Here is a 23,563-nt window from a genome sequence, read left to right as displayed (position 1 = left end):
TCGGTTAAGTTATTTTATCAGGTTGCGGTTTTTGACATATGCACTTTTCAAAGCGTTTTTCTGAATGAAATATTTACTTAATCCGAGTGGAGTAGGCAGACTAGCTTGTAGCCCAATGTTTTGCTTTTAAGGAATGAGTTGTGGTTGTTGTTGATTTTTGTGTATTCAACTTACATTGTATTCTTACTCCCTCCAAGAACAATTGTGAGAAAGCAATGACGATTTGCTTATGAGTTCAATGTAAGGCAACGCATTACTGCCTTCAAAAATCCCTCCTCTGGCTCGCAAGCCAGGTTAGCCAGGAGATTATCAACTGCCCTGAGGAGGCACCTCTGAAGGCACAGTACATGCTTCACAAGTTGAGTAAAGTGCATTATTTGATAAATTAAGCAATAAGTTTGATCCTTTACATGAAAGATATTTATCACTTAAATATGTGGCAGGAGGTTTCCAATTTTTTTGGTAATTAAACGCAACTCTCCCAAAATTACCAAAAAATTATTAAACCTTCTTGTTTGTAACAGATGTAAAATTAATTTTTAGCCATTTTGTGTATGCTTGAGAACATCTAAAGCTCTTAACATTTGATTTTTCTTAGAAAAATCATTCGGAAAACTACTTATTTCCCGATATTAAGAAAAATACCAAGGCTTTACGGCCTTGGCAATATTTTTAGTAGAAAGGGGATGAAAAAATACATAAAAATAACCTATCGCGTGCTCTTCTTTCTCTTTGATAACAAGTTAAAAAATTGAAATATGATTAATAAATACCAGATTTTGAAATGGCCTAGCACCTTTAATTTTGAAGATATTGAATTGCGGTTTCTGGTTTCTTTGTATTGTTGAATGTTACAGAAATAAGGTTAGTCTGTCTCAAGATATAGTACTACAAAAAAATATAATAGCACATTTAACAGGATTCAAACTGTCTTTTATGGAGTATTTTCCAAAACCCGAAAACACAAATGATAATTGGATTTCAAAACCCAAAAACTAGAATTAGAATTGCTCATTACGAGGGTCGTTTGAAAAGTCTGTGCAAAAATAAAAACTACTTAATTTTTTGGGGTAAACCTTTTTTATTTTTCAACATAGTCTCCTTTTAGGCTTATACACTTCGTCCAACGCTGCTCTAGTTTGTTGATCCCTTCCGAATAATAGGATTTGTCCAAGTCTGAAAAATAACCTTGATCCTTTACATGAAAGATATTGATCACTTAAATATGTGGCAGGAGGTTTCCAATTTGTTTTTGGGGTAATTAAACGCAACTTTGGAAATAATTCGTTTCTGCAATCACCTCCTCGTTTGAATAAAATCTTTTTCCCGCCAGCCAGTTCTTCATATTGGGGAACAAATAGTAGTCCGAGGGAGCCAAGTCTGGAGAATAGGGGGGATGTGAAACGAGTTGGAACCCTATTTCCATTAATTTTGAGACCACAACTGCTGAAGTGTGAGCTGGTGCGTTGTCGTGATGGAAAAGAACTTTTTTGTGGGCCAATCGTGGGCGTTTTTCTTGCAGCTCGGTTTTCAAACGGTCCAATGACGATGAATAATATGCACCTGTAATAGTTTTACCCTTTTCCAGATAGTCGATGAGGATTATTCCTTGCGAATCCCAAAAGACAGTCGCCATAATCTTTCCGGTCGAAGGAACGGTCTTCGCCTTTTTTGGCGCAGATTCCCCCTTGGTAACCCATTGTTTAGATTGTTCTTTGGTCTCAGGAGTGTAGTGATGTAACCAAGTTTCATCCACAGTGACGAAACGACGCTTAAAGTCCTGCGGATTCTTCTGGAACAGCTGCAAACCGTCCTTGCAACACTTCACACGATTTCGTTTTTGGTCAAGCGTGAGCAAATGTTGATGCAAAATATTATGTACTCGTTCATTCGAGATGCCCACAGCACTAGCAATCTCACGCACCTTCACTCTTCTGTCATCCATCACCATATCATGGATTTTATCAATGATTTCTGGAGTAGTAACCTCAACAGGGCGTCCAGAACGTTCAGCGTCACTTGTGCCCATATGGCCACTCAGAAAATTTTGAAACCACTTATAAACTGTTCTAATCGAAGGTGCAGAGTCACCAAAATGTTTATCAAGCTTCTCTTTAGTCTCCTGAGGCGTTTTGCCTTTCATAAATTAGTGTTTAATTAACACACGAAATTCTTTTTCGTCCATTTTTTGAAAATCACTCGACTTCCTCGATTCAAACGAATGCCAAACACAAAGAAATAGACCGATCTGGCTGAAACTTGGTGTGTGTTCTTCCAAGAGATGCTACTAACTAAACATAACCTCGATACGCGCCAGTAGTGCTATCTCTCTGACTTTGCACGGACTTTTCAAACGACCCTCGTATAGTAAAAACAGGGAACATTTGCACTTAACTAATTTAAATTAAGTAAATATAAATAACATTATGTTTAATATATTTTGGAATTCTCAAAATTTATTACAAAATGTTGGTCAATAATATTTAGATAAATTTATATATCTTTTCGAGTTATAAGAATTCTTTCTTTGTTTAAACTGATTTAACTGTGGGTTCGGAATTAAGCTATTAATTTGTTCATTCATTTAGTTGAATTAAAGCAGATAAATACAAAATAGTAATAGAAATTCTGGCAACTTACCGCTTCATAATACTGTGGCTGATATTGGACGAATTGCTGTTGAATTGGCAAGATTGGCACCAAAGATGGCGGCGGTGCCTGTAATACTGGCTGTAGTACAAAATGTTGTTGTACTGGAAATATCTGCTGTTGTATTGTGGTTGTTGTAGTGGTGGTGGTAGTAGCCAATGTTGGCTGTTTGATGATTGTATTAAGTATGTCCCAGAGATCCATGTCCCTAGTAGAACTTGTGATGATTTAGGCACAACACAACAACGTGGCCACATATCTACACACAATCAAATAGCCTCCTTTCCTTGGTTTCGCCACCCACTAACACTAATTTAGTAACAAAATTGCCGTCATTCTTGTTGACACCATCATCACATTTGGCATCATCATCATGAACATCATCACACCATCGCACAAAGCCGGCCAGCTCCAGCTGGCGGCCTCCAATACACCAATCTCTCGTGTTTATCTACAATCCATACAATTATATATTGGTACAAAAACCACTTGTTTCTGTTTAAATGAAATTATAAACTCAAAATGAAATCTCTCTGTGCGCTTTTTTTAATTTAAATAATTTATGAAACAATTTTTTAATTTTTAATTTTATTAATAACGGATAATTGACTCATTAAACTGTCTGTCTAAAGGTTTAACCCTCTCAAATTAATAAAATATCATTTTCGAAAATTTAAAATTACAAATTTTTAATCAAAACTACTACAAAATAACTGGGTTATTTTGACTAACATGATTTAACTGATCTCCGCACATCACATTCGAAATTAAAATAGACCTACCGCGCTCTTACGATAGCTATTATTCCTAATTAAACGACGGACATCGTTGAAACCACAATCCTTCATGTTAATGACTTCTCCTAAGCATCCAAACACAGTCCTTTACTGAAATAAACTAGCTCTGTATGTAAGATGCAGGTATTTCAGAAGGAAAGACTGCGTTAACGCGTAGAGAGTACTGTGGTTTATAAGAAAACGATAAAATATACAGGTTTAAGGTAACTGTCACTAATAAATGGGTTGTTACGACAATAAGCAGGCTGTGTGCGGTTCTTATCTTCACAGGATCAACAAAAGGTCCTCTCTCCTCTTTGTAGTATCCGCGTAGATTGCAATGAGGAGGAGGATTTCAAACAATATAATAATCATATGTCCACGTTATGTAGTAGAAAGGAAACGAATGTTTGACGACTTATACAGGTATTTAGATGCACCATTTCGCTACGAAGACACAATATTCTCCAGCAACATCCATGTGCTTAAATCTGTAGCAGAGCTAGCTAAGAAATATGAATGTATTTAAAAGTTATAGCCGATTAGAATGAATGGAAGAAAATGATTAAAGAAGGATTGCGTGATTTTAATTTCGGTTAAGCTATAAGGATGGCAGGAGCGTAGAGTACTGATCCATCCATTAGCTGTAGTTTATGTAAATAGTTGTATATAGTAGAGGGATGAATGTGTGAAGCGAATGTATTTATAAGTAAGAGTGGAGAGTGAGTGATATTCTAGTGATAAGCACCTAGACGGTGCTGGCTGTATGGCGGAAGCCAATGCCAAAAAAAAAGTACACAGGAAAAAAAAAAACTGAGAAAAACAGCAATCAAGGAGTTCATAGTCCAAGATGGCACACATAATCCTGGATAACCTATTAACTACAGAAGATGATAGGTCTTTGACTGACAGGTGACGACTAAACCCTAAACTTCCACAGGAAGTATGACGTAAATAATGAAATTTGTGAAAGGTGATGAATGAATCATTGCCGGAATCATCACATCTTTCCGAAGAATCTAATGTTTTTTGAGAAAATGGAAGGTTATAAAAGTTCCTGAAGTTGAAATCCTTCCCTTGTAAGTAAAAGACGATTGTAGGTGACGGTAAGCAATCCACAAGTAAGGCAACCGGAGAAAGAGTTGACAGAAAAGGTATTCGAGGCGAGCAATTACAAAAAAATAAAATAACAAAAACCACAGCACTACTAAATAACGAATTAAATAACTGTTAAGAAGTAAGAAAATGAAGAAATTGGGAGTAAAAACTGTGTAAATAAAATTAAAGACACGAAAACCAATATAAGTTTAAAAAGCAAAAAGAACTGCAAGTCCAGAAACTAAAGAAAAAATATATGGCACAAAAAATGAACAAATTGAAGGGGATTAAAACAGTCGAAGATGATGTCTAGGCCAAAACTGTTGGAATGAGTAATATAATGGAGAACGTTAGTGAACATAACTTCAAAGCTCCTTAGAGACTTTAGTCACATAAACGGAGATGGAGACTATTGAATAAATGCTAGCTACAACCCCAAATATAGAACCTGTAAATCAAATTTTGACTAAATTAAACTTGACTAAAATTAGAAAGTATCATAAAGGCAGTGCATAATTTATGCATTAAAATAATGATTTTTCGTTTTTATATAAATTACTTAATTTATATTTATTTAAATTTATATATTTTCAATTTTATATAATAATACACTATACCAAAGAATGTCTACGAGCCCCCTTTAAAACGAAAAAATATTTTTATAACAAAACCTTATTAACGCGTAGAAAAATAAAAGAAACTAGACACAAACAATTAAGCAATTAAGGTCAATTAAATACCAGCACGTATATTGATCAATGAAAAACTAAATAACTACGAGCGATTAAAGAAGCTGCTATAGCAATCAGCAGTTTTCTATTTTTTTGCTTTGTTTTTTTTAAACCTCCAGTCTAGATATGGCACTAATATATTTGTAGACAATTTAAGCATTTCATTAACTCTGAAATTATACTATTAAAAATTTAAACCATCTTTTAAATAACAACATTGCCAACAAAATGCTATAATGAGAGGTGTTGTAATATTTATTAAAAAATGACTAAAAATTTTTTTGCATCAATAACTTTAAATAAACAATGATTTAAAATAACAAAACAAAAATTATTACACAATATTGTCAAAGCATAAATGTTTGCGTGACCTTAAAAATATTAATGCGGGTAAACATATTTTTAACGGCTGGTAGGTAATTCGAGAACAATGTAATCTGAGATTTTTAGCTCACCTTTGTCACATTTGAGTAGTTAAACGAGTAGTGTATATTTTAATATTTACTAGGTAAAAAATAAATAACCATCGAAAATGTTGACACTTTAGATGTGTTTAAAGTAAGATCTAGTTCGTATAATACAGCACAGCTCAAGTTTTAAGAGTCGCCAATATCAAACAAACTGTTGATTCTACAATAAAAAAAAAATATTAGACCATCCCGTTTCTTCCATAAACCTCTTTACGAGGGTCGTTTGAAAAGTCCGTGCAAAAATAAAAACTACTTAATTTTTTGGGGTAAACCTTTTTTATTTTTCAACATAGTCTCCTTTTAGGCTTATACACTTCGTCCAACGCTGCTCTAGTTTGTTGATCCCTTCCGAATAATAGGATTTGTCCAAGTCTGAAAAATAGCCATTCGTTTCTGCAATCACCTCCTCGTTTAAATAAAATCTTTTTCCCGCCAGCCATTTCTTCATATTGGGGAACAAATAGTAGTCCGAGGGAGCCAAGTCTGGAGAATAGGGGGGACGTGAAACGAGTTGGAACCCTATTTCCATTAATTTTGCGACCACAACTGCTGAGGTGTGAGCTGGTGCGTTGTCGTGATGGAAAAGGACTTTTTTGTGGGCCAATCGTGGGCGTTTTTCTTGCAGCTCGGTTTTCAAACGGTCCAATAACGATGAATAATATGCACCTGTAATAGTTTTACCCTTTTCCAGATAGTCGATGAGGATTATTCCTTGCGAATCCCAAAAGACAGTCGCCAAAATCTTTCCGGCCGAAGGAACGGTCTTCGCCTTTTTTGGCGCAGATTCCCCCTTGGTAACCCATTGTTTAGATTGTTCTTTGGTCTCAGGAGTGTAGTGATGTAACCAAGTTTCATCCACAGTGACGAAACGACGCTTAAAGTCCTGCAGATTCTTCTGGAACAGCTGCAAACCGTCCTTGCAACACTTCACACGATTTCGTTTTTGGTCAAGCGTGAGCAAATGTTGATGCAAAATATTATGTACCCGTTCATTCGAGATGTCCACAGCACTAGCAATCTTACGCAACTTCACTCTTCTGTCATCCATCACCATATCATGGATTTTATCAATGATTTCTGGAGTAGTAACCTCAACAGGGCGTCCAGAACGTTCAGCGTCACTAGTGCCCATATGGCCACTCCGAAAATTTTGAAACCACTTATAAACTGTTCTAATCTAAGGTGCAGGGTCACCATAATGTTTATCAAGCTTCTCTTTAGTCTCCTCAGGCGTTTTGCCTTTCATAAAGTAGTGTTTAGTCAACACACGAAATTCTTTTTCGTCCATTTTTTGAAAATCACTCGACTTCCTCGATTCAAACGAATGCCAAACACAAAGAAATAGACCGATCTGGCTGAAACTTGGTGTGTGTTCTTCCAAGAGATGCTACTAACTAAACATAACCTCGATACGCGCCAGTGGTGCTATCTCTCTGACTTTGCACGGACTTTTCAAACGACCCTCGTAATTTAGAATTAAAAGAAAAAGTAGTAAATAAGCTGTATTTTAGTGGCAATATTCCTAAGATTCTATCAAGTCTTTTTTCCCATCACAATATTATTTTACTAACTTCATGATGAATGCGGGAAAAAAATACTTTGATTCAAGTGAAAATCTAACCCAGGAAAACGATTAAAAATTTTGTTAAAACTGCCTTTTAATTATTAATTTTTTTTTCCAATTTAAGGCGCGTAAACATTTGAGGTTCATCACCGGTCAGTGAGCTCTAAAGAAGCTACCTATGAAGTGAAAATTCCAAGATCCAGCAGCTGGATTCGAACCCGGGATCTCCGCGTGAGAATCCAATAAGCTAACCAATTAACTAATCCATTCCTATTATTTTACTTATTTATTTATTAATTTTTTTTTAAAGATGGTACCAGTTCTTGACTAAATGCTGAGGAATCTTGAATATCGATCTGTTATGAAGTAAAAATAAATCTTGAAGCCTACGTTTCGAACGTAATTTTTTTTTTTAATCGATATTTAGTTCATCTTCAGGGCTTAGATTTTTTAATTGACACTATAAGAAACTACACATTCTCCCAGAAAACTATTACATTATATGCAATATTATAAAAAAAAAGATTGAATAATCAGATTAGTTGCTTCCTAATTTTTGCAAAATATTTAGATATAGATACTAATCTAAAATCTAAGCTATGAAGATGAAATAATTATAAATGGCTAACTATAAATTACCACACACCGATATCAATTGTACAACAGCAAAAGCAGCACTGCAAAAATGGCAGACAGATTACAGTAATGGTAATAAAGGGAGATTCTATAAAACTATGGAAGATCAGTTACCTAGACAACCATGGTTTAAGGGAACTGTCACTAATAAATGGGTTGTTACGACAATAAGTAGGCTGAGAGCGAACCACGCGGTGTGTGGATCGTATCTACACAGGATCAACAAAAGGTCCTCTCCTCTTTGCGTAGATTGCAATGAGGAGGAGGATTTCAAACATGTAATAATGATATGTCCACGTTATGTGGTAGAATGGAAACGAATGTTTGACGACATAATATACAGGTATTTAGATGCACCATTTCGCTACGAAGACATAATATTCTCCATCAACATCTATGTGCTTAAATCTATAGCAGAGCTAGCAATGAAATACGAATGTATTTAAAAGTTACAGCCGATTGGAGTGAATGCCAGAAAATGATTAGAGAAGGATTACGTGATTTTAATTTCGGTTAAGCTATAAGGATGGCAGGAATATGGAGTACTGATCCATCCATTAGTTGTAAGGTTTATGTAAATAGTTGTATATAGTAGAGGGATGAATGTGTGAAGCGAATGTATTTATCAGTAAGAATGGAGATATTCTAGTGATAAGCACCTAGACGATGCTGACTGTATACATAGACAATGCCAAAACAAAAAGCAAAAAAACAAATTATAGTTCGAAACACAGGTATAAAGATTTTTTAATTTTTTAAATTGACCAAAACTCAAAATTCCTCATAAATTATTAAATTATCTTATTTAATCAAATCGAAGACTTTATTTCCCCCTTGGAAAATGATTTAACAAAATTAATTAACTGCAATTTACAAGAAACCTGAACAGCAGCTGAGTTAGTGAAATAACTTCCACATAATTTTAATTAGAGCATAACAAAATATAAACTGGACAAGATAGAAAATCTAGTTTAACCTTTAATTTACTGTAATAAAACTAAAGATGAAAGGATAAAATAAATATGTATTTGTATCTAAAGCGTGTTCTAGAACGTTAATTATTAAGCTATAAACTAGCTAATTCTATAAGAGGAAGTTCGCTCGCTTTGAAGTTTGAATTTTTGAAGTCAAAAAGTATTTAACTAGCGAGAAATCCAATCAGCAGTTTGAAGCCTGGTGGCAACTGGACACAACCCACAATTTGGGGTAACACACAAACCCATCTTCTACTACAGTTTTTGGGCACACGTGCGTAGTTTGAAAGAACCAAAAAAAACTGTCAAGATCATGATTAAAACAGTTTGGACAAACTTAATTTTGGAAATGCGACGCCTCAATTAAAAATAAGAAAATATTCAAGCAGTAAAATTACAATGAATAAAAAATTTAGCATATTAGTCCCCGACAAATAAATATACAATAGAACACAGCAGGTGAGCTAAAATAAAAATGTTTACTGTACCGGAAGGAAGTAGACCAAAATATACTTCCGTACATAGCTATAGAATTATGGCGAAGGCACCTGGTTGGTGATATGAGTAAAAAGGTAAACAGAATAGGACAAAGTAAAATGGTAGCAACTTAAAGGTCCTCAACAACCATGAAAGAAGTTCATTCTTTAGCCATCGGGTAGCTTTTATGTGGCTTATTTTGGCTTAACTTTATAAATGTTGAGGATGGAAAATGATGCAACTACAAACGGAGGACTTGTTTCAAGTACTTTTTATAAGAATCAGACCAAAATGCATGCATATTATACTTTTCAAAACAAAACAATATTTAATAATTTTATTCCAACTATTTGTAGTGTAAATGGAGCCACTACTGTTCTGGTAGTGCACAGAAAACAATTTATAGGCTCCAATTACTTCGTACGATTGTCGTGCCATGATTCATAGGATCCATTTTTGAAGAATGTGAACTATCCATTGAATAAATACGAAGTTCTTCCGGTTCAGGGGCGCCACGGTAGCCGAGCGCGGTTAGAGGCATGACCTGCGAAGCTACGATGAACTGTGGTACTGGGTTCGATTCCCCGATCTTAGGCCTTGGATTTTATTTAATGGTTAATAAAAGAAATTTACAGTAAAGTATGTTTGCTAGTTGCCTCCGTCCGCGACACCTAATTGGTAGTTGGACGTAAAGCCAGCCTGAAAAAATAGGCAATTACTTTAGTTTTACTTCTTCCGGTTAAGGAATCTGATTTCAAGCATTCATTTAACGGGAGCGGGGAGTCATAATTCATAAATTTGGGACCCCAATAAGTAGTAGATAAAAAGATATGTTAGATGATTCCTTACAGAATATTGGCATTTCAGAAGAAGAAATCACCAGTCAAGTGATGCTTCGGTTTAAGTAAATATTGTCTTTTAAATTACTTTAGAATCCTATGAAAGTATCCGAAAAAAAAAAAAAAATGCCTGTACTTGACACAAACTCAAATTTTCAACTATACACCACGATTGCAAGGGTTCCTCTAAAGTAGGGATGAGCAATCCGCGACCCTGCCACACTTTCTTGTGCGGTCCTTTAAGGAGTCCCATAAAAGATTATAGTAAAATAAAAAAATAGCAGTAACATCATAGTAATTTGTAACTTTTTGTACGAGTACACAATTTTTAACATTATCACCAAATATAGACGAATTGGTTGCAAAAAAAATCAATGTCAAACTATTCTTAAATATGTAATAATGTAATCTTTTACGTAAATCTTTTTCTACATAATAATAATTTTTCTCTAAAAATCTAAAAAAGATAAATTTTATTTGAAATTGAATTGAATTACATCTTTACGAGGGTCGTTTGAAAAGTAAGTGCAAAAATAAAAACTACTAAATTTTTTGGGGTTGATCCCTTCCGAATAATAGGATTTGTCCAAGTCTGAAAAATAGCCATTCGTTTCTGCAATCACCTCCTCGTTTGAATAAAATCTTTTTTCCGCCAGCCATTTCTTCATATTGGGGAACAAATAGTAGTCCGAGGGAGCCAAGTCTGGAGAATAGGGGGGATGTGAAACGAGTTGGAACCCTATTTCCATTAATTTTGCGACCACAACTGCTGAGGTGTGAGCTAGTGCGTTGTCGTGATGGAAAAGGACTTTTTTGTAGGCCAATCGTGGGCGTTTTTCTTGCAGCTCGGTTTTCAAACGGTCCAATAACGATGAATAATATGCACCTGTAATAGTTTTACCCTTTTCCAGATAGTCGATGAGGATTATTCCTTGCGAATCCCAAAAGACAGTCGCCATAATCTTTCCGGCCGAAGGAACGGTCTTCGCCTTTTTTGGCGCAGATTCCCCCTTGGTAACCCATTGTTTAGATTGTTCTTTGGTCTCAGGAGTGTAGTGATGTATCCATGTTTCATCCACAGTGACGAAACGACGCTTAAAGTCCTGCGGATTCTTCTGGAACAGCTGCAAACCGTCCTTGCAACACTTCACACGATTTCGTTTTTGGTCAAGCGTGAGAAATCGCGGCACCCATCTTGCGGATAGCTTTGTCATGTCCAAATGTTCATGCAAAATATTATGTACCCATTCATTCGAGATGCCCACAGCACTAGCAATCTCACGCACCTTCACTCTTCTGTCATCCATCACCATATCATGGATTTTATCAATGATTTCTGGAGTAGTAACCTCAACAGGGCGTCCAGAACGTTCAGCGTCACTTGTGCCCATTTGGCCACTCCGAAAATTTTGAAACCACTTATAAACTGTTCTAATCGAAGGTGCAGAGTCACCATAATGTTTATCAAGCTTCTCTTTAGTCTCCTCAGGCGTTTTGCCTTTCATAAAGTAGTGTTTAATCAACACACGAAATTCTTTTTCGTCCATTTTTTGAAAATCACTCGACTTCCTCGATTCAAACGAATGCCAAACACAAAGAAATAGACCGATCTGGCTGAAACTTGGTGTGTGTTCTTCCAAGAGATGCTACTAACTAAACATAACCTCGATACGCGCCAGTGGTGCCATCTCTCTGACTTTGCACGGACTTTTCAAACGACCCTCGTATTTCAGGAATGTCTACCTTTATCATTTAATTAATTTATTTTATTTTATTATATTTTACGCTGTTCTATGCGGCCTGCACAAAATTTTTAAATTTTGCAGCCCTGCTCTAAACAATAATAAGAAATATATAAAAAAAAAAAAACACGGGTACTTAAAAAAAAAAAAAAAAAATTGGCAAGGAAATCCGATAGAAATTCTAGGCTAATATCTCATCTTGTGAATAAAAATCTTCATATTTAAGCAGATTATTCATATAATTTTATTTGCAGAATCTCATTGTTATTCTTAAAAATTTATTAGTTAAATATTTTATGTAAATAACTTGGAAAACCCAGCTTTGTGTGTGTGTGTGTGTGTGTGAATAAATCAAAATTATTTGAAAGAAGTAAAAATTATAAACAATGGAACCAAGTAAGCATATCCATTAAAATAGTATTTATTGAAATGTAACTTAAAATATGAATGATTTAATGTCTGGTTTTTTTCAGCAATAAATATGTATCTTTTGTTTTTTGTTTACATAACGCTGCCATTATCATTTATTTTCCAATTTTCAACTGGCAACAATTAAAGCCCATTTACAAATCAAATGAACAGCCAGCAATTAGCTAGACAATGTGATTAAACGAATGTAGAAAGGCCGGGGCCTCAGGGTTACTGCAGATTAGTGTAGCCTAGGTAAGTGTTCCCAATGGAAAGTTCATGAAATGAGGGTCACCTCCTCTCCCAACCCACCCACACCCCCTCTTAATGGGTACGATCATCTTGTTGTCTAGCCTTCAAATTTTTTATATCTATGAGGTGTTTTTCAATCACTACTCTTTTTAATGCACTTTCTGGCTCATCAATCTTATTTATTTTGAAATCATCTTTATTTATTTATTTATTATTTTTTTTAATTTTTATTCATTGATTTTATCCCTTTCAGCACGCACATTTATTGTAACTCTGGTTTATGACCCATCATCAGAAGTAGATTAATTAGTTTTTATGAGGGAAGGGATTAGCTATGCGGTTAGCGTACTCGACTCCCACGCGGAGGTCCCGTTTTCGAATCCAGCTGCTGACCCTTAGATTTTCTCTTCCTAGGAGCTTCTTACAGCTCACTGTCCGGGTGATAGGCAGTGTTGTCTGTAACGAGAGAACACTGTCTGGAGGCCGGCAGTGCACTGAATAAAGCTCCGGGCGCCAATAACCTTTAGATGTTGACGCGCCTTAAATCATCAAAAAAAAAAAAAAAAAAGCAAGCGCGTCAACAAATGAGGTGATGGGCGACTGGTGCTTTTTTTATAGCACTAACCCACCTGCGAACATAGTTCTCTCGGAACCCCGGATCTCCATATTGGAATCCGGCATACACTAACCACTTAGCTAATCCCTTCACTTATAATATAATAAATTAATTTCTGGGCGCCATAATTTGTCCGTAAATCGGTGCGTGGCTCCGAAGCCGAGAGAAGCACGGGATAATCTTGGGTTTAGTTACAAAGATTAGGTGATCCAACCATAAACTTAAAAGACAGCTATTTCTTTGCAGATTTCAAAATATAGGACCAACAAATTTCTCCTATACAAGGTGGTCATTAGGTCCGATGTTACTCTACGCCTGCCCCGCCTGGAGCCTGGACTTGTACTAGCAACATCAAGGAACTTCAGACAACTCAGAACTAATTTCTCAGACTCGCCACGACGCACCAGAATTGACTCACTCCACGAGACTACCATCCATTATCCCTGGTACACTCCTATATCCAAAATCGTCTGCTCAAACTTCTTTCCATTCTAGACTGTCATCCCAATCCACTCTACCGCGACATAGCTCCTAAGATCCTTCTATTCCCTACAGGCACAACAAAATCAAACAGATACTCCTCTAACTCTCTACACTACCTGCAGGTTTTCTCTGCATTCTTATCCTGCTCAGTGCATTTTTCACGTAGTCATTTTTATATTTTAGGGTACCTGAGTTAGCCTCTTGTACATGGACTTTTGAATTACTGTATGCAATATTTTCCTCATTCGGGCGTTTATTTGCCTTTAGAGTACTTTTGTTAGTATTATTGTCGCTATCAGTATTGGTACTTATTACTTCCATCATGTTAGTAAGTAAGTTAGTATTATTATTATGATTGATTATTGTGTTAGAAACATTTGGGTTAATATTAGCATTACTAAAAGATGACTTATCTGAAATTTTGCTAGTATTTTCGGGGGGCCCTTGGCCCCCGCTGTCTGCCGACATTTCCCTCTAATGCAACTTCTTACGGTTTACGGGGGAGACTGGCAATTCTCGGAAAATATCCTTACACAAACACAAAACCCACAGCGCACTGACACTGTCACTCACAACCGAGTTTTGACTTTGCTTCGCAGCACTCAATCGCAGATACGCACAGTCTAAGAAATATGTGTGGATAATAAATATTTAAAGCTCCAAATTATCACAAGTCGATTAAAATGACCTGAATTAATTATTAAATACTGAGACAAAATTTTCTGTGAATTTACTTGTTGTAGCAAACCATAGAAACTGTGATCTCAACCTTTCTACTAGCACTTGTTATGAAAGTTACAATGTTTTGTACATTACACTTCATTATTACTCTTGAAGGCAAATTTTGATGACAGTTGGTTAACAATTATTGACTAACTTTTTTACTAGTATAGAAGTTAAAAGACGCACGTGATTATTCAGACAAGATACATCGATAATTCCTCTTAAAGGAAATAAGACAAAATAAAGTACATCCCAGAAAGTAAACGATTTACAGGAGACAGGTTCTTTTCAATCAGGTTATGTAGATGTTGACGTCATTTGAAACAACTACGTTTTAGTTTCAAAACTGCTCCAAGGCAAAAAAGTAGTGATTCAACAATCATATAAATACATTAAATGCAATAAATTTTTCAAAAAAAATAAAATGTTAAGACATTTGTTATGTTGCTGAAGTAAATAACACTGTTCTTATCTAAAAGTATGAGCCTGAGCAAATACCTAATTATCTACTCAATATGAAGAGTTACTAACTTATCAGAGTTGTTTTCATTTCTAGCATTATAATGTCAAAAGAAATTAAATACAAAATATATACGTAACAAATATTTCAAGCTTCGAATGTTCACCGGGTATTTAGTGCGATAAATGCAAGAGAAATCATCTTCGCGAAATGTTCTACCATTTCCACAATTGAAGCGTGACTATCTAATCCGAAAATGCAGTTACCAACTTTAGGGGCCGAAAAAAATGATAAATTATTAACCGTCACCCTTTCTACTGAAACTCAACAATCAGGAAATTGCCGAGAAACAAAATGATCAAGGAGTGGTGCTACACCTTGGCACAATCACCTGGAGATCAACAAGCACACATTGGACTGAAACTGGACAGTTATGCCCATTAATTAACAGAAATACATCACTCAAACATTCATGGCACTGAACTGCTCTGGAAGATGCTCCTTTAGACTTCTTTCAACCTGCCCAGTCTGGATTACAGCTAGCAATATATTGACGCAAAGACTGTTACAAATAAAGTACTAAGAATTGTACTATATAGAATAGAATCAAACTTTATTTCAATAAAAATATATACAAAAAAAAATAAATAAATGGAGTTTAATGTACAAAAACATTATATCCTTCATAACAAGTGCTAGTAGAAAGGTTAAGATGAGCAGGATAAGAATGCAGGGGAAAAAGGAGAGGAAAAACCTGCAGCTATTGTAGAGAGTTAGAGGAGTATATGTTTTATTCTGTTGTTCCTGTAGGGAATAGAAGGATCTGTAGGAGGCTATGTTGCCGCAGAGTGGATTAGGATGACAGTCTAGGATGGAAAGGAGTTTCAGCAGACGATTTTGGATGTAGGAGTGTACTGTGGGATAATGGACGCAGTCTCATGGAGTGAGTCAATTCTAGTGCTTTGTGGAGAGTCTGCCGCGAGTCTGAGAAATTTTGTTCTGTGTTGTCCTGTAGTTTCTTGATGTTGCTACTACAAGTCCAGGCTCCAGGCGGAGCAGGCTCCGAGGAACATCGTCCTAATGACTACTTTGTAAAGGAGGAGTTTGTTGGTCACAGTCATTTTGGAGTCACTTGGAAAGTAGAGGTAATAATAGTCGGTTTAGTCCAGTTTGCCTGAGTTTATTTTGTCCTGAACGTGCGTAGTGAAAGTCAGTTTGTTGTCCAAAGAATTGCATTGAACGCCCTGAATGGTTCACTAAGAACACAGAAATACGTCCACTATCCTATTATAATATAAAATAATCGAAAAAATATAATTACAAAAAATTGGTAAAATTAAATATACTTTCATTTACTAAACCCCCATCTGTATCAGTATTAGAACAAAAGCTTATTGATCTGGACCATTTAAGACCGTGGGCGTCACAGTATACTCTTGGAATATAGCTTAGTATATACACACTACTATCTACAACATGCGGTCAATAAATCAACGGTCCCACAAACCAGTGCCACCCACATATATTACAATATATTTACAAAAGTACGTAATACATTCACAAAATAATATTTATCCTATCTTATACAGGACATTATGTTGTACGATAGAGTGCTGCAAAGTATCCCCTACCTAACATTTTATTCCTAATAATAAAAACCGGTACAATAACCTTCCCCTCCATAGTGTGGTGTGATACATTAACATAACCTCTACCACCAAAGTAAGTGTACTAGCAATTTTTTTTTTTTTTTTTTTTTTTAGCCCCCGCATTTAATTATAATTATTAGAATAAAATATTCATAAATAAAACTAGCAATTTCAAATATATTATCTGCGATCTCATTCTAAGGTGATCCAAACTGCTACTTCAAGTAATTACTTGTTTTTCAGTAAGTAAAGTAATTGCCTATTTTTTTTCAGGCAGGCTTTACCGTGCAACTACCGGATTAGGTGCCGAGGACGAAAGCGATTAGCAAACATACTTGAACTGCAAAGTTCTCAAATTAAACATTAATATAAAATCTAAGGCCTAGTAGACCGGGAATCGAACCCAGTACCACAATACATATTAGCTTCGCGGGACACTCCTCTAACACTCACGGCTACCGTGGCTGATTTGTTTTTTACTTTAAACTCGCATTACTTAAAACGATTTAAATAAAAGTTATTGATCATTCATTGTAGCATTCATCATACTAATGAATGGAGACACTTGTCAGTAAATCCATTCAACAAAATGATCATTTCCAAGTGAGTAATTTTAAACGTTAAAATTTGCCCGGATTTCTCTTGCGAAAAATTAAGAAAATGAAGAACGTGTAAAAACAGGAAAGAATCCATTTTCTAAGCGGAAGAATGATTATGCTGCCCTCAACATTTTATATAAAAAATAAAAATAAAATAAAATAAATAACTATATCAATGAATATAACCATGTAATGCGCAGAATTTCCTGAAGCAATTTCCTTTAATTTCCTCAAGGTTAAAAATGGGACCCCTCAAAGAAGAGAATTTTTATCTAAATATAATCATGACTAATAGTGAAACTAATACTGATTTCTGAAAAAATATGCCCTTCAAATGCAAGCTTAATGTAATTCTAAATATAGAACAATTTTTTAAGTAGAAAAACGAAAATTCAAGTTTAACACTTTAAAGATAAATACAAATATCAACTAAAAGCTACAAAACAAAAAAAATAATAGTATAAAAATACTAAAAGCTTAAGTAGCATTAAAGTCAATTGATTATCAGAAGAGCAAGCGCGATAGAGTGGAGAGAGGTGATCAACTAATGCCCCTCCTCCTAAGAGCTAGAAGTGGGTTGTATGTCAATTTCATGCTTCACGCTTAATTGCCACCTTAACTAACCACGATGTCATTTAATTTCACCAAATAATAAAATATTCATTATTACTTTTCTTTTATTATGGCCACACCATTAAATAAATAAATGCAATATTATAATTAATGGATTAATTATTTGAACAAAATAAATGGTGAAACTTTCATTAAATGTTTGCCACATCATTACTGTATTTAGTAAGCACTAAGGGATTAGCGTATAGTGGGTTCCAACGGGCACATAGTAGATATTTTTCTTCCGGTGATGGACAGTGTTGCTGGTAACGAGAGAACACTGTCCAGGGGCCGACAGTGCATTAAAAAACACAAATTAAGCGCTAATAACCTCAGACGTTGACGCGCCATAAATTAAAAATAAATAAATAAATAGGTAATGAACTAAAGATAGTACAATGAAAAATACTAAACCCTTAATACATCTGTGTAATGCGTTCCAAGAATACGTCTACAAATGCAGATATTTTAGAAGATCTCTCAACTTATTTGGTAACAAATTATTCTACCAAAAGCATGGAATGATGTTCTCTTGATACCTAATTAATTTAATTTAATTTAATTATTAAATTTAACTTTATTTAATTATTAAATTTAACTTTATTTAATTATTAAATTTAACTTTATTTAATTATTAAATTTAACTTTATTTAATAAGTTTAAACTATTTCAGTTACTTAATTCATATTTTTACTGAGAAATGACGATATTTGTTTTTATAATTATTCATTAGTAATTTACTAATGATTCGTGATGGGCAGGAGAAGTGAAAATACCCAGCACTCTCTTCAGGATAACGATGAAGACGAGGAATCTTCAGTCCTCAAGGAAGTCCCCCGGGGCCGCTAGCGTTTCATTCCACTTGTTGGCTTTTTAGGAATAACACGAGGTGGCGAGAGACTTTACAAATGGATTTAGAGCATTTAGAGAGAGCGGTATGGAAATTGTGATATTATGTCTTGGTGAGTCGGTTGTAAGAATGTGATGTTGTTGGTCGTTGAGAAGCTTAACCTTAATAGGTTAAGTCACCTCGTAGAAAAGAGCGCCAGCAGCTATCTGTCGGAGTAGTTTTTGATTGGAATGTCTGTACAGTCCTGTAGGTTTGACTGAACGATCACAGCTTTAGGTTTAAGGAAGGTATTGTTCATTAAACGTTTGAGTTCTACAGGCATTTTGGAGCGTCTACCAAGTAGTCTGTAAAAAGAAGTTTCGCACTCTTTGTCGTTCATTGCTTGTCCTTTCAAGTCTATTATGTGGGTGCCCCCGCCGGAGAGTAAACGTGGCATGTTGGCATTTCTGTGGGTTCATTTTAATCCTTGCACTTCTTTGCCCAGGATTCTATTTTAAGTGTGTCTGTATGAAGCTGATGAAGGGAGTGTATTTGAAGCTAATATGGCTGTGTCATCTGCACATGTTCAGAGAGTAGCGTGGATGGATGCGTAGGTATGTCTGATGTGTATACTGTGTAGAGAAAGCAAGAAATAAAGTTGTTCTTTTGAACTTTTTTTAGTGAGAGTAACTTCAATTACTAAGAGATCGCGATTAAAAAAAAAAAAAATCATCTTTTGATTTATTAAATGTTTTATTTAGTAAGCCCACAGCCTTTACAACTATAAAAAGGTTACAGGTTATTGCACAAATAGTGCTGGTTATAGACATTAGTGAGCAGTGATTTATAGATACAAAAGCTGGTTGAATTATTAAACTGAATATATATTCTTCTCAGATATAAGATAACTCAAAATATATTTACGAATAAAAATCAAATCTCGAAAATCTAATTAAATATGAAAACACAAAAAAATACTGAAAACTTGGTTAAATAATTTCGATACACGCAGACGGATAGGTAGTTCACAATTATAATTAATTGATTACTTTTTTTATATATATATAAAAATAAAAAAATTAAAAACAAAAAATCAAAAGCAAAAAAAAATTAGAATCGAGCCTCTGAAAACGATCCCATAAATAAAGAAAAATTTATAATACAGAATAAAATAAAAAAAAAAAAGTACATGCAAAAAAAAGTTTCGAATTATATGTAACAAGGTTAAAGAGGTCTTGTCACGTGGAAGCGTCAGCACATAATAAATCAATAAGTATGACGTCACAACAAAACTACCCCTTCTTTTTCTTACATAAATTAATAGCAATCGAAGTTGGACAGGTGTTTTATTAATTTTTATAATTTGTTTTTATTTAGGTATTTATTTAAGAAAAAAAAATTCAAATTTAATAAAATGCTATACTAAGTCTTTTAACTGCTTTGAGAAAATAATTCATGCTAATTTTTTTAGTTTTAACTTCTTTTTTTTTTAAATAGATTATAAAAAAAAAGAGAAAAATCCTCTTAAAAATGTTAAGAAGAGTCGCATAACAAAAAATCAGGTAGAGGGCGTGAACCCCTTTATATTTAAAGTAAACACGCAAAGCACATATCTGATTAAATGCTAATATTCTTATAACACAAAGAATATAATTTTGTTAAGCTCTTGGGTTATACAAAAATAAATAAATAAATATAAAAAAAAAGAAACTAAATATAAGTTTAGATCTTTTAAAAAAATCGTACATCATTACTTTTAAATTAATAATATTAATAATAATAATAATAATAATAATAATAATAATAATAATAATTTTTATTTATTTAGTTAATCTTTAATTTAATTAATTTTTATTCCCGGAATTTTTAAATAGAGTAAATTAAATAAGCTTTACTATAGAAAATACTGAACCAGGAATAAGGAATTAGTAGGACAGCGTAAGCCGGAAGGTTGTAAAATTGATTTACTCGGGTCCACCACTGACTGCTTTTAGTGGGATTGCCTAACAGTTTGTAATAATATCCAATACTCAAACAAAATAAATAATTTATATTAATTATTAGTGATTTTAAATTAATTTAACCCGTCATAATATTTGGAATTTACTCAATCACTTTATAGACAAATAATTAGTTTTTTAAAATTTATATATATTTAAAAAAATATCAGAGGGGGGGGGAGAAAAAGAAATTGGAGTGCCCCAAGAAATTTACTAAAAAAATGATCAAGTAAAAGCGCGCGAAATTTGTATCTCTTAATAAAAATTTAATGAAGGACGTGAACATTTGTTTTTGTTTTTTTTTTATACAGATTTGACTGTCCTCAAATTTGAGCTCAAACTTATGCCAAAAATATTAGAAACAAAAATCCAAATTTTCATAAACTTTTCACAATTAATTAAAAAAGATTGATCATTACAAAGAAAATAATAAATAAAATATAAAAACGCACTGAGAGATTTTTTTTTGTTTAAATATTATTAATTTAAAAATATCTCACCTGATTTTTTGCACTTTTTATCCAAATTTACAAATAAATCACCAAGAAAAAAAAAAAAAAGAAATATTCACAAAGTATAAAAAGTAAACACTGCCTAATGAAATACGTTAACACTGTAACAAATATCGTTAACACTTCATTATCTGTACGCACTAAAAAAATAAAAATGAAATCACTGACGAAGAAAATTATACGTTGATAGCACTACTTCAAAATAAAAAAAAAAACTAAAAACTAAAAAAAAAAAAGAAGACAAAAACAAATAATTTTGTAGTTTACAGGAAGAGACACTTTACAATGACTGGGCGCGCGCCACTAAAGCGTTTGTTGTAACACAACTACTGCTGACACATGGGAAGCAAGCTGTTTGCCGGCTATGACGTCACACACGTAAACACACGAAAGCGCGCGTTTTTGTTTTTATGCTTTTGTGAGAGTAAAATAATGTATATTAGGAAAAAAAAAATGATAATGAAATGTAAGAAAATTTTTTGTTTTTTTTTATTAAAAAGTTTTTCTTTTATTACGCGTCACATTAATACTAGCCGCCTATAATCATGGCAACAACAACAACATGGAGGGAAAAAAATAATAATAATAATAGACGTCCCGGACATTATAATAAATTCATTTCATTTTCATTGCGTGTCAGATCGGTAGTGAAGAAAAGAGAAGGAGAGATAGATTAACAATAAACTGTAGCTGGATAGTGGGGGTATTTTGCAGCCGCTAGAGTGAGAGAGAATGAGAGAGAGTAGCAGTGTTTGTGTAGTGGTGGGGATTTATACCGGCCGCAAGGAGTGGGGAGAAGAGTACTTGCTCACTTATATGGCAATATAAAGAGAGGAGAGAGTATAAACGAAGAGAGAGAGATTCCCCCCTAGAGAGGTATATAGTGGGGATAAAAACCGGCCTACCACAACACTGTTCACTCTAGAGCCGAACTGTGCGCCGCGCGGCCGGAACGTCTATTGTTATTACTACTACCTTCTCTGCTCTTTATCCATCATTTAGCTACTTATCTTCTTCTACACCCCCCACTTAACAATGATGTATCAGCTTTTAGGGCTCACCGCACTCGTATCTTCCCATCGTTCTATGCAACCATTCATTGTTTCATTCGCTCATAACAAATAAAAGCAACTGTTTTTGTAAATTGTAATTATTGAAACAGTGTTATTTTCAACCAATTATGAGGCATTATTCTAAAATTAATATGTTAATTTCTGACTCACTAAATTAATTCACTATATATGAACAGATACCCCTGACGGTCAAGTACCATGTGGATATCTTTATGGTTAAATATTTTAATTAAATTTTAATTACTTAAATTAAATAAAGTTTCTTTTTTGTTTTATTATTATATGATTTATTAATTTGTGTATTAAGAATTCTATAATTTATACATATTTTTTAAAAGAAATAATTATAAGTTATGTATCTTTTTAAATTGAATAAAGACTTATTTCTTCTTCTTCTAAAATTAATAAATTATGCTAAATTTAATCCATTTAATTATAACCAATTATAATGATGTATCTTTTTAAATTGAATAAAGACTTATTTCTTCTTCTTCTAAAATTAATAAATTATGCTAAATTTAATCCATTTAATTATAACCAATTATAATGATGGTTTTTGTTTTCGTCCGTTATTAGGGAAATCATTGAGGTGTGCTCAATAAATATTGTAAACAAATTTCTTCTTTCACACCGACGTTTCGGTAAATTAATTACCTTATTCAGGGTATTATAAAATTTTTAAAGTTTAATGTTAAAACTATCTTTTTTGGTGAATATCGAGGTTCGGTCAACAATAAAAACACCTTTTTTGCTTTATACCAACGTTTCGGTAATTTTTACTAACTTCTTCAGGGTATTATAAAAAAAAGTTGTGAAGTTTAATGTAACAGTTATGATGATATGCTCTACCAAATTCACCAAAAATCATCTATCAACAACGGTCGAAAAACCCATAACCATCGTTAAAACTATCATAACTGATGATATAGCTAAACATTGAAACTTCACAAATTTTATAACAATTTTGTTATTTTTATTGAAGAAGGTAATAAAATGAATTTACCGAAACGTCAGTACTCAAAAAGAAATTTGTTTACAAAATTTATAGACCTCACCTCAATAATTTCCCTAGAATAATATAACCAATTAGGTTGAAGGGAGTAGATTTAGCAATGCGGTTTGTGGTATTGTCTGTGACGAGAGAACACTGTACGGAGGCCGGCAGTGCACTGAAAAATGCTACGGGCGCCAATAATCTCAGATGTTGAGGCCTTAATCATAAATAAATAAAAAAAAAAATAGGTTGAACTTGTTAAAAAACAAAAGAATTGAGTCAACGAAGTGGTAATTCCGATTCACTGATTTTAACAAATCGAAAAAACAAAGATGAGCTTTTAACAATTCTTTGTTTTTTAGTTATTCTGTACAGCAAACTCCACAACTTCTAACTA

The 23,563-nt window shown here is 33.8% G+C and overlaps 1 protein-coding gene across 6 annotated transcripts in view; it reads right to left on the bottom strand.

The window, feature by feature from the left end:
• The window catches only part of ash1 (histone-lysine N-methyltransferase ash1), a 246,850-nt gene that overhangs the window by 203,465 nt on the left and 19,822 nt on the right, over positions 1-23,563 (bottom strand). For 2 of the 6 annotated variants that reach the window (XM_074121977.1, XM_074121978.1), the window contains exons 1-2: positions 21,088-21,663; positions 2,641-3,100 (exon numbers count right to left, since the gene is read on the bottom strand). The exons of 3 other annotated variants lie outside the window; for them this stretch is intronic. In XM_074121977.1, the coding sequence (XP_073978078.1) occupies positions 2,641-2,853 (213 nt within the window). In that variant the 5' untranslated portion in view covers positions 2,854-3,100; positions 21,088-21,663. Of the gene's footprint in view, positions 1-2,640; positions 3,101-21,087; positions 21,664-23,563 lie in introns of those variants that run through there. One more of the 6 variants, XM_074121976.1, reaches the window with a different exon arrangement.

This window comes from Rhodnius prolixus, unplaced genomic scaffold (genome assembly GCF_049639745.1).
Source record: "Rhodnius prolixus isolate KJV_2025 unplaced genomic scaffold, Rpr scaffold_8, whole genome shotgun sequence".
NCBI lineage: Eukaryota > Metazoa > Arthropoda > Insecta > Hemiptera > Reduviidae > Rhodnius > Rhodnius prolixus.
Note: the sequence above shows the minus strand (reverse complement) of the source record. Positions and strands in the feature narration are given on the sequence as shown.